The sequence below is a fragment of the Amaranthus tricolor genome, chromosome 9 (assembly GCF_026212465.1).
Source record: "Amaranthus tricolor cultivar Red isolate AtriRed21 chromosome 9, ASM2621246v1, whole genome shotgun sequence".
Taxonomy (NCBI): Eukaryota; Viridiplantae; Streptophyta; class Magnoliopsida; order Caryophyllales; family Amaranthaceae; genus Amaranthus; species Amaranthus tricolor.
The window spans coordinates 8,610,167-8,625,783 of NC_080055.1; the positions used below are offsets into that span (position 1 = coordinate 8,610,167).

At 33.7% G+C, this 15,617-nt stretch overlaps 1 protein-coding gene across 1 annotated transcript; it reads left to right on the plus strand.

Annotated features, from left to right (window-relative positions):
* The first annotated feature begins 8,804 nt into the window (after nucleotides 1-8,804).
* Nucleotides 8,805-14,585, plus strand: LOC130823634 (probable inactive ATP-dependent zinc metalloprotease FTSHI 4, chloroplastic). The gene is made up of 3 exons (XM_057688338.1): nucleotides 8,805-9,304; nucleotides 11,398-11,653; nucleotides 12,213-14,585. The coding sequence occupies exons 1-3, from the start codon at nucleotides 9,008-9,010 to the stop codon at nucleotides 14,246-14,248; spliced, it is 2,589 nt and encodes an 862-aa protein (XP_057544321.1). The 5' UTR covers nucleotides 8,805-9,007; the 3' UTR covers nucleotides 14,249-14,585.
* The last annotated feature ends 1,032 nt before the right edge of the window (nucleotides 14,586-15,617 follow it).

Here is a 15,617-nt window from a genome sequence, read left to right on the forward strand (position 1 = left end):
ATTAAAGGATAAAGATTTGTTTTATATTTTTAATTAAATTTTCTTATCTACAGTTAATAATTAGTTTGTATAAGTACTATTTGAATCACTGAAAACTCATACAATAAAATAATCTATAATAAAGATAGTAAAGACAAGACTTCGAAACAAAATGGACGATGATTTCAAGCTGATAGTTTAGAGATACACATTTTGAGGACAAATAACAAAGACATATAGTTTCAATGAGATTATAGATAATTTTAAAGTGCTATAAGAGCGTCGAACTTTACTTTGATTCAAAATTTACATCATAATTTTTGGTTGTATTGATTGGCTATACTTTAGTTGAATTCAATTTTTTTTGTTAACTCCGCCTCCTCTATGATTTTGTTCAAGTTTCACCACTGAACTAAATAATGGTATAATCACAATTAAACTATGTTATAACCCTAATAAACTATGTTGAAACCCCAATTAAACTATGTTATAATCCCAATTAAACAATGTTATACTCCCAACTACATTATGTTATACTCCCAACTACATTATGTTATAAAACCAACTAAAAATGATATAACCCACGCTACACAATGTTATACTATCAACTTCATTAATCTATGTCAAATGTTCACAGTTATAATACCAATTATATTATTGTATAACTACAAATATATGTTCTTATAACACAAAGTATATTATGTTATAACTCCAAATATATGTTGTTATAATCCAAAAATATATTATGTTATAACCTCAAATATATGTTGTTTTAACACCAAATATATTATGTTATAACCCTAAATATAAGTTATTATAACCCCAAATATATACTATGTTATAACTTCAAATATATTATGTTATAACTCTAAATATATTATGTTATAACTGCAAATATATTGTTACTACACAATGTTTACTCCCAACTATATCAACCTATGTGAAATGTTCATAGTTGTAATATCAATTATATTTTGGTTATATCTCCAAATATATGAATATATAACCACAAATGTTTTTATTACAATTCTCCAAAAATTAGCCATAATTGTCTTCTTCAACATTACTGTTTTCTATCATTAATGAACCTTAATTTTTTTAAAAATAAATCAGAATAACCACAATAGCTTATTACCTTCCCAAAATAGTATACATTGTTGTCTTCTTCAACATCACTGTTTTCCACCATTGATGAAGCTTTATTTAAAAAAAATACAATCTAATTCAAGCATCATTTCGTCCATTGTTAGACAATATTTTTAGGTTGTAGAAGGTGTGTATGTTCGATGGTTGAAGAAGAAAGATGAAAAAATCTGATTAATTAATAAATGATGCTTTATTTTGCTTGGGAATAGGCAAAAACTTTTTATCTTCCAAAAAGACAACAATTTTCTTCTTTTGGGAAAGGCATGTGCATGATTTTTTAAAAACAGGAGTTTTTTTTTATTTTTTAAATTAAGATATTTTCTAAATATAGTAAGTTGAGAATATGTGTTGGGTTGTTTTGAGAGGGGATGAAATTATAATGGTAACTGCTTTTGATACAAATGGTTTGCTTGTTTAACTGGACATTAGTTAACTCGACTTGAAGCTGGGTAGTAGCTACGGTCTTGAATGCAACATCCTCACAGATAAAAATTATCACGCCATCAAAATATGGAGTTATAAAAACATTTCATACGCTTCAATTTATGTAACAACTAATATAGAAATCCGTACAATGAACGTTTTTTCTAGTATTGACATATATATAAAAGATTATTTTTTATGATAATAAAAAATGATTTTTTAAATAACGATATATTGATATATTATTGTTATCAGCTATAAATTTTTCTATTAAATTGTAATAAACGATTAATAATATAACAGTTTGATTATATCACAAAAACGACCTACTAAGCTACTACACATACTAAAAACTCTTACTTTATATATCATAAACGCAATAGCTAGTAGGTACTATGAAGGTTTGTAGTAGATGTTTTATCAATAAAATTATGTATGTTAATGAGTCATAGTATTTTAATGAGTTATAGTCGGTATTTTTGCTAGTTGAAATCAATATTTTTATGATTTGTACAATACAATACAATGCAACTTGTATCTTATAACAGCTACTTATTTACCTCAAAGTACCTACTATAATGTTGTTTGTTTTATTTTAACACCGTAAGTGTACGGATGTTGTAGCACAATTATGAGTCGAATCACTGAGAAGCAAGATTAATAGAAATTATTGTTTAATAATTTGCTCAAGAGACAAGTAAGTTTTGTTGGTAAAATTAACTTAGTATGCACTATAAAAAAAATTCAACAAATTATCTTTATCAATATCAGTGAAGTCTAGGACAATGGAATTCCACACTCATAACATATGATTATCTAAATAAGGATTACAATGTATTTAATTAATTTGGTTTACCCAAGTAAACTCGAATATTCTTTTTCGAGATGATAATCTAATTAAATTGAATTAAATAAGGTTTTCTCAATCTTAACTCTCATATTTTAATTAATTAACTTGGCAAAACTAATTAATAACCAAATCTCAACTTTTATATTTTGAATAGAAAAAGATATTAACTTGCATTTTTTTTCAACCTAAGACTAATAATATTCTCATCTCAGCTTTCATCGTTTTGGTTGGAGAAATTAGAAGACTATACATTGAGTGCTTATTTTATTTATTTAATCAAACCAATTTTAATATCAATCAATTCTCATTTATCCAACTACATACATATTAGGGTTCAAATTTAATGTCTTAGATAAACAAATTAGTCACTAATTGAATCCATGTTTGCAAATAAACAAATATTATTCAATATCATAGACATAATAAAAACATAAATGAGAAGAGGAAAAGGAATTACCAAAAACAATATTGAACAATAGTGTGAAAGAAATCAAAGCTTAATACTTCATAATACTTGAAATTCTTGAACATAAACAAAGAACCAATCTCTAAATAAAACTTGAAATTCTTACAAAAGAAAAAGAAATGAAAATCTATATTATGATAGCCTAATAATCTAGAGGATGGACTATGAAAATTGACATAAAAAAAAAATCTATGAATATATAGTACTTTTTAAAGAATTCCCCAGGTTTTTATTTAATCTTGTTATTAGCCTTTTCATTATTTTTTTTGGCAATTAAAGAAATATATTAATCTCGAAAAATCTTTTTACAACCTAAGGTAGAAAAGGAAAAAACCATCCTAAACACGAAAAGGGAGGCACCAACCAGACTGAACTTGCCAAAAAGGACAACCAACCAAACCAAACTAAACAAACCAAGCCAAACTATACAGATCCTATCTGACAAAAAAAAAAAAATCCAACAGCCTAGAGACAATCAAAAGCAAAGCCAAAAGAGAGGATAAGATCATCAATCTCCCGCAGCTCTAGGCGAGCAACTGGGTTGGGTGTTAGAGCTACTAGCATCTTCACTACGAATTTCTTTACCCTTAGACTTCTTTTTACTAGTCACTTGGACCCAGTCCCTCTCTTCTTCATTGAGAGTATCACATTGAAGACTCCTACTAACCACTTTAGTACCCATTGTCTTCTGATAACCGGTTTCTAGCACGTCGTTAATACTAAGAACCAAGTTATACAAACAATATTTATAATCACCCTGATACCACTACAACGAGTGTAATGATAAGTCGAGGGTCGAACCACAAGGACAAGGGATGCTAGACTAAAGACTTGGTGTGAGATAGTTATATGAAAGGTTGGTTGGTGGGTGAACTTAATTAATAACAAGAATAAAAAGGAAAACTCAACAATGAAAGACAAGCGGAGAGTAGAGTACATCCACCCTAGGATGGTCTATTGGAAATAAAGATAAGCTAGGTCAAGGGAGTTCAAACGATAATCAATCAAGACACTCTAGATATCGAGAGGAAGTTGGTGATCCTATAAGCCACACGAACGACCTATAATCGCCCTATGTCTCTCTAGAAGTGGCAGGACAAGATTCGAATCGAATATCTATCAACTACCATGATCAACGTCAACCCTAATCCTAAGCATTGAAGACAAGACCAAACCTAGGGTTTCTCTAACCTAAAACCTCTAAAGAAACTACTCTAGCATATTGAAGACAAAAGCAACAAGCAAGGAAAGCATTAAACGTACTCTAGAAAGCATAAATGAATGAAGAACAAAAAAGCAATAAAGAAAGCATAAAGGAATTGAAGAACATGAAAGCATTAACTCTACACTAAGAAAGCATTAAAAGAGAGCATAAATGAAAGCAATAAAGATATGAAAGCAATAAATGAATGTAAACTTACATAAATGAAAGCACATGAAAGTAGAAGAAAGCATAAAGGAAGAACATTGAATTTACACTAGGGCAAAAACAAGAGAAATGCAATAAGAGTGATGTTCTAGAGGCACAAAGGTAGCCACCCTAGGCATCCCCCAAGCATGAGGGGTTTTACAGAAATGAGGGGTATTTATAAGCTAAGGAATAAAAGGAGTAAAAAGCCCTAAAAGCCCTCGGGAATAAACTTGCGAAGAAAACAAGTCGCGCAGAAAAAGACCCCCATTTGGTCGAATGGAGGTGTCATTCGACCGAATGAGCACTCATTCGAACGAATGGGGCTTCATTCGCCATTCCCAGCATGTTTCAGCACATTTCCTTGAAGTTCTAAGCCCATTCACCCGAATTGCTTCTTGGTTCGCGCGAATCTAGCTTTATTCGACTGATGGATTCGGTCGAATCCTTGTTCTCCTTGGCCCAATCGAATCTTTGAAGCCTTAGATGGCTTCCGGACTTTGCGAGGACCTTGAGTAGGGCTTGGAAAGCATGTCATGGCTCCAATATGCGCCTCTAATCTTCGATCAAAGGGTCTAAGTCTCGTACGCAACGTAAAATACCTTTATATCTCCGAAAATACCTAAAATTACCTCAAAACACCATGGAGACAAGAGCAAGGTAAAATCATGCGTAAAGTGTGTAAAAAGCATTCTAAAACGCGAGACTCGACACTACAATGAGGAGATAAATGTGCTCTAAAAACGAGCACATCATCTTCTCATCAGTACCTTGCTTAGAAGCAAAAGTATTATCCTTCTCGTCAGCCTTAGCAGCATGTTTATTCTTATTCTGGTCACACATATGCCCTATGAAGAACGCCAGATCAGGAACATGACCCTCCTCATATTCCACCAAAATTGCCTTAGGCAGAGGCTTAGACACTTCCACTTCAATCAAGACCTGAACATAACTCACCCTGCGTTGAGTGTAGTGCATTCATCCGCAGCGATAGGTACCCCAAGCAAGCTACCTATACTACTTAAGGATTTAGCACCCCAGAATTTGGTAGGAAGATTCAAGAACCTAACCCACACAGGCACGACTCAAAGTATATCTCACTTAAAATCAAAATGCTCATCCCATTTCCTAATCAACACAGGCCTCTTTCCCAGCATAAAATTGCCACCCTTAATAATTGTATTAATAGCAGCTTCAGTTCCACACCGACCAAAAAATATCCATCCTCATGAAGAATGGCAGATATGTTGTCGAGTAATGGCCATTTAGCCTTAACGAACGACGTGAAGACTGTCAAGCTCGGTTTATAACCAACCAAAAACATAGCACATGAAAATTGCCATTTCGATTTCAAATTTGCCACCTCAACCTTATCCACAACCGCACGCGCAATACCATTTGAAATAGAAGGGGCAATAAAATTAAGGGCCATACCTTCCAATGTCACAAGTTTTCTGGTGGTGTCACGGATCTGTTGCCCCTGATCGATGGGTTGAAGCGTCACCACAGTTTGCGTAGTGCAATGCTACTGTGTTGAAGGTGCAGCAACAATGGTTCCACTCGACCGAGTCACAATAAGACCACTCGTGGCATCCCTCTGCCGTACAACCCCACTGCTAACTGGATGCTTCTCCACTTGAGTCAGCTGCGGTGCATGGTCAGCCTCCCTATTCAGAGATTCCAGTATGGAGTTGAGTCGTTCAACCTCCACCTGGACCGCTCTTATTCATCGGTTGTGGGGGTGTTGTCATTTTCGTTGGTTCTTAAACTAGAAGATGAACCACCAATCAAGGTTTGAGAAGGTGCAACAACATTCTTCTTACCGGGTGAAGGAAGGGGGGTCTTCCTTGGTCTTCCCATGGAGTAGCCGGAAACAGCCTCCCAGTAGCCTGAGTGAAAGCCCACCAGAACCCACTCAGCGAACTAGCCGCACTCGCTGCCTAGGTTTTTCTCTAACTATTTCTCTCTCAGAAGAAATGGTCGGGGGAAGAGGGCTAGACACGCTGTCCAACAAGACCCCTAGACGCCGCCGCCGCCTGGATGAACAGATATACTCCCAAACTCACGAAGCTATCGTTAGGTATGAGAGCATCTCTCACTAACTTCTCACTCTAGCGTTTCACGTTTTTTCCAGCCTTTCCATTGTTTCTCAAATAACTTCTTAAACTTTTAAATTAGAATGTACCATAATAGTCTCGACCTAGACTAAGCCAATTTCGACCGAGAAAATCTCGACTAAGACTGAGTCAATCTCAACCGATATTAGCGATGATCTTCACAGTTAAAATTGCTCAATCTCGACTGAGATAATTGACATTTGAACATTAGTAGTTTTTCTTAGGAAATAATCTCGATCGAGACGAGGTCAATCTTCATAGAGATTAGTGAGCCAATATCCGGTGACTTCCTTAAGCGAGTCTCGATCAAGATCAAACTAGTCTTAACGGAGACTCAATAAATTCGATCGAGACTAGGAAAATCTCAATCGATATTTGATAAAATTCCTCCGAGAGCTTTTAAATAACTTCATATGGCTTAACCTTCTTGTGTATGTCCATAAACCTCTTGATGCAGTCCCCATATTTGTGAGATATCCCGTCAAAGCTCGGTAGACTCAAAGAGGACAAGAATGACTAAAAATCAAACTTTAACCATAAAAAATATATACCACAATTGTACAAATGGGCATGAAAGAAATCAAGTGCTTAAGCTTAAGTAGGTTTTCTTCGCTTCCGACCTCTATTCGTATTAACGTGCTCATAATTGTTCATGAATGGAAAATAATAAATGTTAAAACCAACACATATTAAATGTCTACTTATTATCTTGCAAAATGAAGAAACAGAAAAATCTACTATAATACTATAATATTGTATTGTCTACTAAAGTGAAAGTGAACTCTTATTTTATAATAGGCTCAAACCTAATCTAAACTAAAATATTTTGATTTAGAAATTCTTAAACGAAATCCAAACTAATTTTTGTAAAGTCCAAATCATATTTCTTATTAGATTAATTTAATTTACGATTTTATACGAATAACTTTCACCCTTATCCTCTACATTCGGATTTGTAAATTTATTTTTTTTAATAATAAAACATCTTATTTACCAAAAACAATGATATGAATTTTAATTGAGTGAATACATCCCAATGGTACACTTTAAATATTTTTTAAATTCAGTTTTATATATTATACAAACAAACATGCATGGTTAAGATTAAGGATGTATATGGGTCGGATCTGGGTCGAGTTTAACTAGACTTAGATTCAGACCCCTTTTTTTTTGTACTCATACTCGGACCCAAATCCATAAGATCTAGAGAGTTTGGACCTAGACCCAGATTTTTTGGGTTTGGCAGGTCTAGGGTCTTGATCTAGGTCCAAAATAATATATTTAGTCTGAAAAAACTTTTAAAAATATATTATACAATTTTCGTCCATTAGTATAAAATTATTTAAACATTTCAACTAACAAGGATCTACTTATACTTTATACTAATTGAGCGAACAAATATATAGAGCTTTCCAACATTCAAATTATCAAAACGAAATATTTATCAAGTCTTTAATTTTGTAAGTATAAATATGACCACATTTCAAATTACATAAACCGATAAAGTTCTAAATTAATTAATGTTTTAAAATATAACAAAGTTCTAAATCAAACAATTAAATACACATACATAATATTTTAAAAACATAAATGCAAAAGTATCTATGGATTGGATCTGGGTTTCAAAAGTGTCAAGTCCGACGTGTACCTAGATCCTAAGGTTATAGACGGAGATCCGACCCAAACTCATAGGTTTCAAAAATAGGTAGATTCAGACCCTTAAAATAGAATCAGATAGGGTCTAAACCAGTAAACCCTTAAGGTTCAAGATTTATGTCCATCTCTAAATATAATTTTGAATTCAATTTTGTATATAATTATAATTACATATGCTCCGATTCACTCGGACAATTCTATTTTAAATAAAAATAAAATACATTTTAACTTGGTTCATTAAATTTCAATTAATTATGAACAGAAATCTTAAAATAAATACCTAAAATTTTTTTTATTAAAATTTTTATCCATACGTATAAATAATCACAACTTTTAATTATTCCGTAATAATTTCAAGCATAGGACATATTTTTCCCAAAATATTCCCAACTATTGTTTTTTTGTGTGTAAGGCATTGAATTGGTGATTTTTTATGAACATAAAATTAATAATTGAGATTATTTTGAGAGAATACACCTCATTTTTATACTCCTGATCCTTAAATGTTTACTACTAAATTTATTAAATTATTTTTTTAATATAAATAATTATGATTCTCACTTTTTGTACATCAAATTTATAATTTAATAAAATAATATATTTATCATTTAAAAAATGTAATTTTTCTTAATTCCCGTTAAATATTATAACCATCAGAGGAAGTAGTTATCTCAAAAAAAAAAAAAAAAAAAGGGAGTAGTTGAAATACATTTCCTCATCTGAAAAGGGAGAGCAAAATACATTTTTCATCCCCCAATTTTTTAAATTTTAGTGTTGAAATACATTTCCTTATCTGAAAAAGGAGAGCGGAACAAAAGATAAAAGAATAAAATAATTTCTCCCCAAAACCCTCATTGTCGAACTGCTTTCTTCCAAAAACCCTGACCCTAAATCAACACTACTTCCATTAATCCATTTCGAAGTTCTCATCCAATGATTTAATATAAAATAAAAAGAAAAATATGATGTTTGCAACCAATAATTTCTGTAAACATTTTGATCTCCCTTCTGTTTCCTTCAACAAAACCCAATTTTTTTTTTCACACAAAAATCCCTCTTCTTCATTTATTTGTTATAAAAGGTTTGAGCTTCCATTAAAAGGTCCCAACTTTTGCTCTATTAACACCTTCCTTAATCTATCTAATCCCAGAAAAACCTTTATATTTAAAACCCATTGCAGTTCTGATTCCAAATTAGCATCAACTGAAGAGAATCAAGCTGATGAAGTTGAAGAAGATGAAGCATTTAAGTTGTTTGAGGTTAAAGTTTTGATTTTTCACTCTTTTTAATTGTTTTTCCTATATACTGTTGAATTCTATTAAAAAAAAGTTGGCATCTTGATAAGATAATGTTGCCCCACAAAGAAATTTCTGAAAGTGTTGTTGTATAGATTTTAATTTCATTAGTTGTGACCTTTTTTTGGTTGTTGGGGAAGAATGGAGGAATGGGTTTATAAAATTTTGAGGGGGCAGAAGAAATGTACTTCAAATGAGCACCAATAAGTGATAATTAGGTTTAAGTTGGTGAGTATATAATGCCTTTTGCTGAATTATATTGAAATAAATTTGGTATCTTGATAACATAATGTTGTCCCACAAAGAATTATTGCTGAAAGTATTGATGTATAAATTTTATTTTCATCAATTGTGACCATTTTCTGGATTTTATGGAAGAATGGGAAAATGGGTTTGTTTGAGAATTGAGAGGGCAGATGAAATGTGCTTCAAATGAGCATCTAGAAGTGATACTTGGGTTTAATTTGGTGAGTATTTAATGCCTTTTTTCTGAATTATATTGAAAAAAATCTGGTAAATTGATAAGATAATGTTGTCCCACAAAGAAATATTGCTGTAAGTATTGATGTATAATTTTATTTTCATCAATTGTGACCATTTTCTGGATGTTGGGGAAGAATGGATTAATGGGTTTGTTTGAGCATTGAGAGGGAAGATGAAATGTACTTCAAATAAGCATCTAGAAGCGATACTTATGTCTAATTTGGTGTATGTAATGCCTTTTTGCTGAATTATATTGAAAAAAGTTGGTACTTTGATAAGATAATATTGAAGCGCAATGAAATGTTTCTGAATGTGTTGATGCCATGTTTGGGAACAATGATTTCATTTGGAAATATGGAATTGGCTCAAATTTATTGTTTGGCAAATCAAAAATTTTCAAATTTAGATTTAGATCAAATTCTACCTATTGTTTTTAAAGTATTTTAAAGTTGAAAATTTGAAAATGACTACCAAACATTGTTATTCTCAAATTCTTCATTTATGATTTCATAATTGAAATCCATAATTTGAAATGAAATACTTGTTCCCAAACACTACATTGTGTTTCATTAATTGTGACCTTCTTCGGAAGTTGGGGAACAATGGATAACTGAGTTTGTTTAATTTTAAGAGGGTAGATAAAATGCACCTCAAATGAGCATCTAGAAGTGATAATTAGGTTTAATTTGGTGAAATATAATGTCCGTTGCTAAATTTTATTGAAAAAATTGATAAGACAATGTTGAACCACAATGTGATATATCTGGAACTATTGATGTATAGATTTCTATTTCACTTATTATGACATGTTTTTTAAGAAGAATGGAGAATTGGGTATGTTTAATTTTAAGAGAGCAGATAAAATGTACGTTAAGTGAGCATTTAGAAGTGATGATGAGGTTCCATTTGGCGACAATATAATGATTTTTATTGCCCATAGAATAGGCAGATGTGGTATCTTTTGAAGCTAAGGAAATTGCTTGTGGGAAATTTCTAGCGGTTAAATTGGATGCTTATTGTCTTGGTGAAAAAATGTTGGTTTTTCTGAACGATATTCAATTCGGATAATGAGATTTTTTTCTAATATGATAGGGGTTTTATTTGATTGCGCGCATTTCTCTTGTCCTCTCCCTTTAGGTGTTATGGGTATGATTTGTTTTGTGTGGAACGCTGGCTGATGACCATGAGCCTGACGGACCTATTATGTGATGGTAGTATGTTGTTGTTACAAAATTACTTTTTTACATGAATTTCATGCTTGGTTTCGAGATTCCTCGAAGGATTGTTGAATAGTTTGATATTCTTTGGACTGTGTTATTCAGCAATTGTGACAAAAATGTATTAAATGAAGCAAAAAATGCAAACTTGCACGCTTTGTATTTTTTATTTGTTGTTAAAACTTGTGGCCAGTGCTATTTGGTTCTCGCATTTGTTGTTTGATAATTGATACCGTGTAGTATATCTTATGATGATTTATTCATACAAATCATTTTGCTTTGAAGGCTTACAATTTTCTTTGACCGTTTAAAGTGATATACATGATATCGATTCTTGTACAAATATTGTATTTTCAGAAATTGAGGGATGCAGAAAAGGAAAGGGTAAAGAAACAGGAAGAGTTAGAAAACAAAGCAAATGTGCAATTAGAGAGGCAGCTTGTAATGGCCTCTGAATGGAGCCGAAAGTTGTTGACTCTGCGTGGGAAGTTGAAAGGAACTGAGTGGGATCCCGAGAACTCACATAAGATTGACTATAGTGAATTTTTACGCCTCCTAAACTCAAAGAATGTCAAATATATGGAGTACTCAAATTTCGGTCAGACTGTGTCAGGTCGGAAAATGTTTTTAATTGTATTCCTCTGCAATTTAATGCCTTTTTTGTTTTTTCATTCTCCCTCGTCCCACTTTACTCTCATCATTTTGTTTTATGTTATTTCTTTATAAGATCTTGCTAACGAACCCCCCTAAGGCATTTGTTAGTAAGGATATATTTTAAACTTCTAATTATATAAACATTAATTATAATACCTAATATAGCATAAATTTATGAACTTATGACCAAATCCCGTGTCAAAATATATTATATTGTATCTATCTTTTATTTTGTTTTCTTATTTAGTCTTTCAAATATATTATTATTCTTGTTAACGAACGACCCGGGGCGTTCGTCAGCTTTTTCCTTCTTTATATGGAGCTTGCTTGGAGGAGGTTTGTGTTGTTTGGATTGGTTGCTCTTCGTAATTGAATTTGCCACTTTAGTAGCTTTTCCGAGCTAAGCGGTTACTACTTGGTAAGAAGTTTAGTAATGATGATAGATGCACTAGTCGAGTTTTTGCTTTGAGGATTTGGCTTGATCTGATCTGATTTGTTGCTCATGGATTTTCATGTAGTGATATTGCCTTACTACAAAGATGGAGAACAATCCGAAGGAAACACGAAAAAGGAAGTTATCTTCAAGCGTCACATAGTTGACCGAATGCCAATTGACTGTTGGAATGATGTTTGGCATAAGTTGCATCAACAATTGGTGAATGTCGATGTAATTAATGTGAACAGTGTGCCTGCACAAGTATATTCTTCCGTTGCAACGGCTGTTATATGGTCTATGAGACTAGCCCTTGCCATCGTATTTTATCTTTGGATAGATGGTATAATGAAGCCAATTTACGCGAAGCTAATCCCTTGTGATTTGGGTAAACCTAGCAAAAAGACAAGGCAACCTCTTAAGCGCCGTGCATTAGGTTCGTTGGGGAAGAGTCGGGCAAAATTCATCTCTGCAGAAGAAAAAACAGGAATTACATTCGATGATTTTGCTGGCCAAGAGTATATAAAACGAGAATTGCAAGAGATTGTGCGGATCCTGAAAAACGAAGAAGAGTTTCAAAATAAAGGAATTTATTGCCCTAAGGGCGTGTTGCTATATGGTCCGCCAGGAACGGGTAAAACATTATTAGCTAAAGCCATTGCCGGAGAAGCAGGGCTTCCTTTCTTTGCTGCAAACGGGACTGATTTTGTCGAGATGTTTGTCGGTGTAGCAGCATCTCGGGTGAAGGATCTTTTTGCTAGTGCAAGATCGTTTTCACCTTCTATCATCTTTATCGATGAGATAGATGCTATCGGTAGCAAACGTGGTGGTCCTGATATTGGAGGTGGTGGGGCTGAAAGAGAACAAGGTTTGCTTCAAATATTAACCGAAATGGACGGGTTCAAAGTTTCTACGTCAGATGTGCTGGTAATCGGAGCAACCAACAGACTAGATATTCTTGATCCGGCCCTACTGAGAAAAGGAAGATTCGACAAGATTATAAGAGTCGGGTTGCCCTCCAAAGACGGCAGGTTCGCCATTTTGAAGGTACATGCAAGAAACAAGTTTTTCCGTTCAGAGGAGGAAAAAGAAGTTCTATTGCAGGAAATAGCTGAACTTACCGAAGATTTTACTGGAGCCGAACTACAGAATATTCTCAATGAAGCTGGGATTTTGACGGCTAGGAAAGATCAAGACTATATTGGCCGAGAAGAACTGTTGGAAGCCTTGAAAAGGCAACAGGGCACATTCGAAACTGGAATAGAAGATACGAAGGAGATTCCCGAGGAACTGAAATTGAGATTAGCATACAGAGAAGCAGCTATTGCGGTCTTAGCTTGCTATTTTCCCGACCCTTATCGTCCTTTTGTTGAAACCAACATTAAGTCTGTCCAAAGCCAGCCTAGTATGCGTTATGCAGATGTTTCAGGTCGGGTTTTCATGAAAAAATCGGATTATATAAACTCCATTGTTCGAGCTTGTGCACCGAGGGTCATTGAGGAGGAAATTTTTGGGATCGACAATTTGTGCTGGATCTCGTCCACAGCTACTCTTCAAGCGTCAAGATTAGCTGAATTCCTGATTCTTCAAACAGGGATGACGGCTTTTGGAAAAGCATATTACAGGAATCAGCGGGATCTTGTCCCGAATCTTGCTCCCAAACTTGAAGCACTTAGAGAAGAATACATGCGTTTTGCGGTTGAGAAATGTTCATCGGTTTTGAGAGAACACTCTGCCGCTGTAGAGACGATAACAGACGAACTTCTTAATAAAGGAGAGATTAACGCAGCGGAAATTTGGAAAATTTACGAATCTTCTCCTCGAATATCTCAACCGGATGTAGATCCTGTTGATGAATACGGTGCTTTGATATATGCCGGGAGATGGGGTATACATGGAATCAGTTGTCCCGGAAGGGTTACCTTTGCACCCGGTAATGTAGGATTTTCGACCTTTGGGGCACCTCGTCCCATGGAAACGCAAATTATTAGTGATGAAACATGGAAGCTAGTAGATGATATCTGGGATAAAAGAGTTGAGGAGATTAGAAACGAAAATTTTAAGGAAGTCGAGGACGAAAAAGAGAGGCCCGAGCTCTTAATGGCTAGTCACTTCCTATAATATCATGAATCGCTAGTGAAAGACTTATCAGTTGACTAGTGTCGCTTGTTTGCTCATAAGAATTCGCCAGTACGAGGCATCAAACGTAGATGCAGTGGATGGTGATTGAAGATCCGTTTTTCGTGCATCGACTGTTTCCGACGCATGAGTATGATGAATAAGAAGCTGCATATTGAGGCAAGTTTAGGCTCCCTGACCCTTGAATTATTTGTCTGTACTTCTATTTTTGGGGCGGTGTTTCGTGTTCATAAGTCGGAATTCGGAATATACATACTTGCATTCATTATCAAATTTTTGCTGTAACTTCCATGAGCTTAATACATACTTTTTTGTGCTCCCTACATTCCATATTTACGTCACCATAAGTGGAAACTATTGTTACATAGATTAGCCTAGTGGTTGAGGAGTTTTCTTTTCACGTTGTGAGTTATGATAGAAATTCAATTCACACTACTTACAACGAGCATTAATTCTCTCTCTCCTTTGGCTGTAAGGATTCTCTAGCTTACCCACTAAAAAAAGAACTAGAAAGGCTATTGTAAAAAATCCGCTTCAATATACATTTCATTAAGTCATCTCCTACGCACGTCACCTCTTAAATATGTAGAGTTGGAGATGAAGTTTTCTATTAAAAATTAAATAAAAAAATCTCTTTCTTGCTAGAAGGGTAAGTCGTGTATATATGACTCTTGTTTAGGTGAAAATTTGAAAACAATAAGACAAAAAATCAAACTGCGAACAACTATCGGACTTTTTTTTTGACTTGTTTGCAGTTACTAACTGCGAATAACTATCTGCGTATTTGTGCAGCTATCTGTTCGCAGTTACTAACTGCGAACAGGTCAAACAAAGTCAAAAGGCTGTTCGCAGTTAGTAACTGCGAACAACTATTTTGTCTTTTTTGACCTGTTCGCAGTTAGTAATAGCGAACAGCCTCAAATCTCATGTTTGGAATTTTCACGCTTACTTTTGGAATAAGTTTGAAAGTTGGATTATTTGGTTCATTTTTTTGATTTTTTATCTTATTGTTTTTAAATTTTCTATTTAGATGAGAGTCACTTAACAACATAGATAATAAGGCATTGTTTCAAGCACTTTCAATTACGTGCATCAATCTTTCCGACTTGTTTCGGGTTAAATTTGTAAATTTGCGTCAAACAGGCATCGATTTTTCAAGGCAAAATGTTGGAATTTAAAGTAATTGATAAGGGGACATGAACAAGAACCAAGAAGTGTAATACTCCTATATCAGAAACGAACAAGAGAAACAAAAAATATTATTTTGGTGTCTAGGAAACTTAGGAAATCAAATTACACTTGATCCAATAGAAATTAAGATAGGATCATGATGTTGTACAAATACATTGCT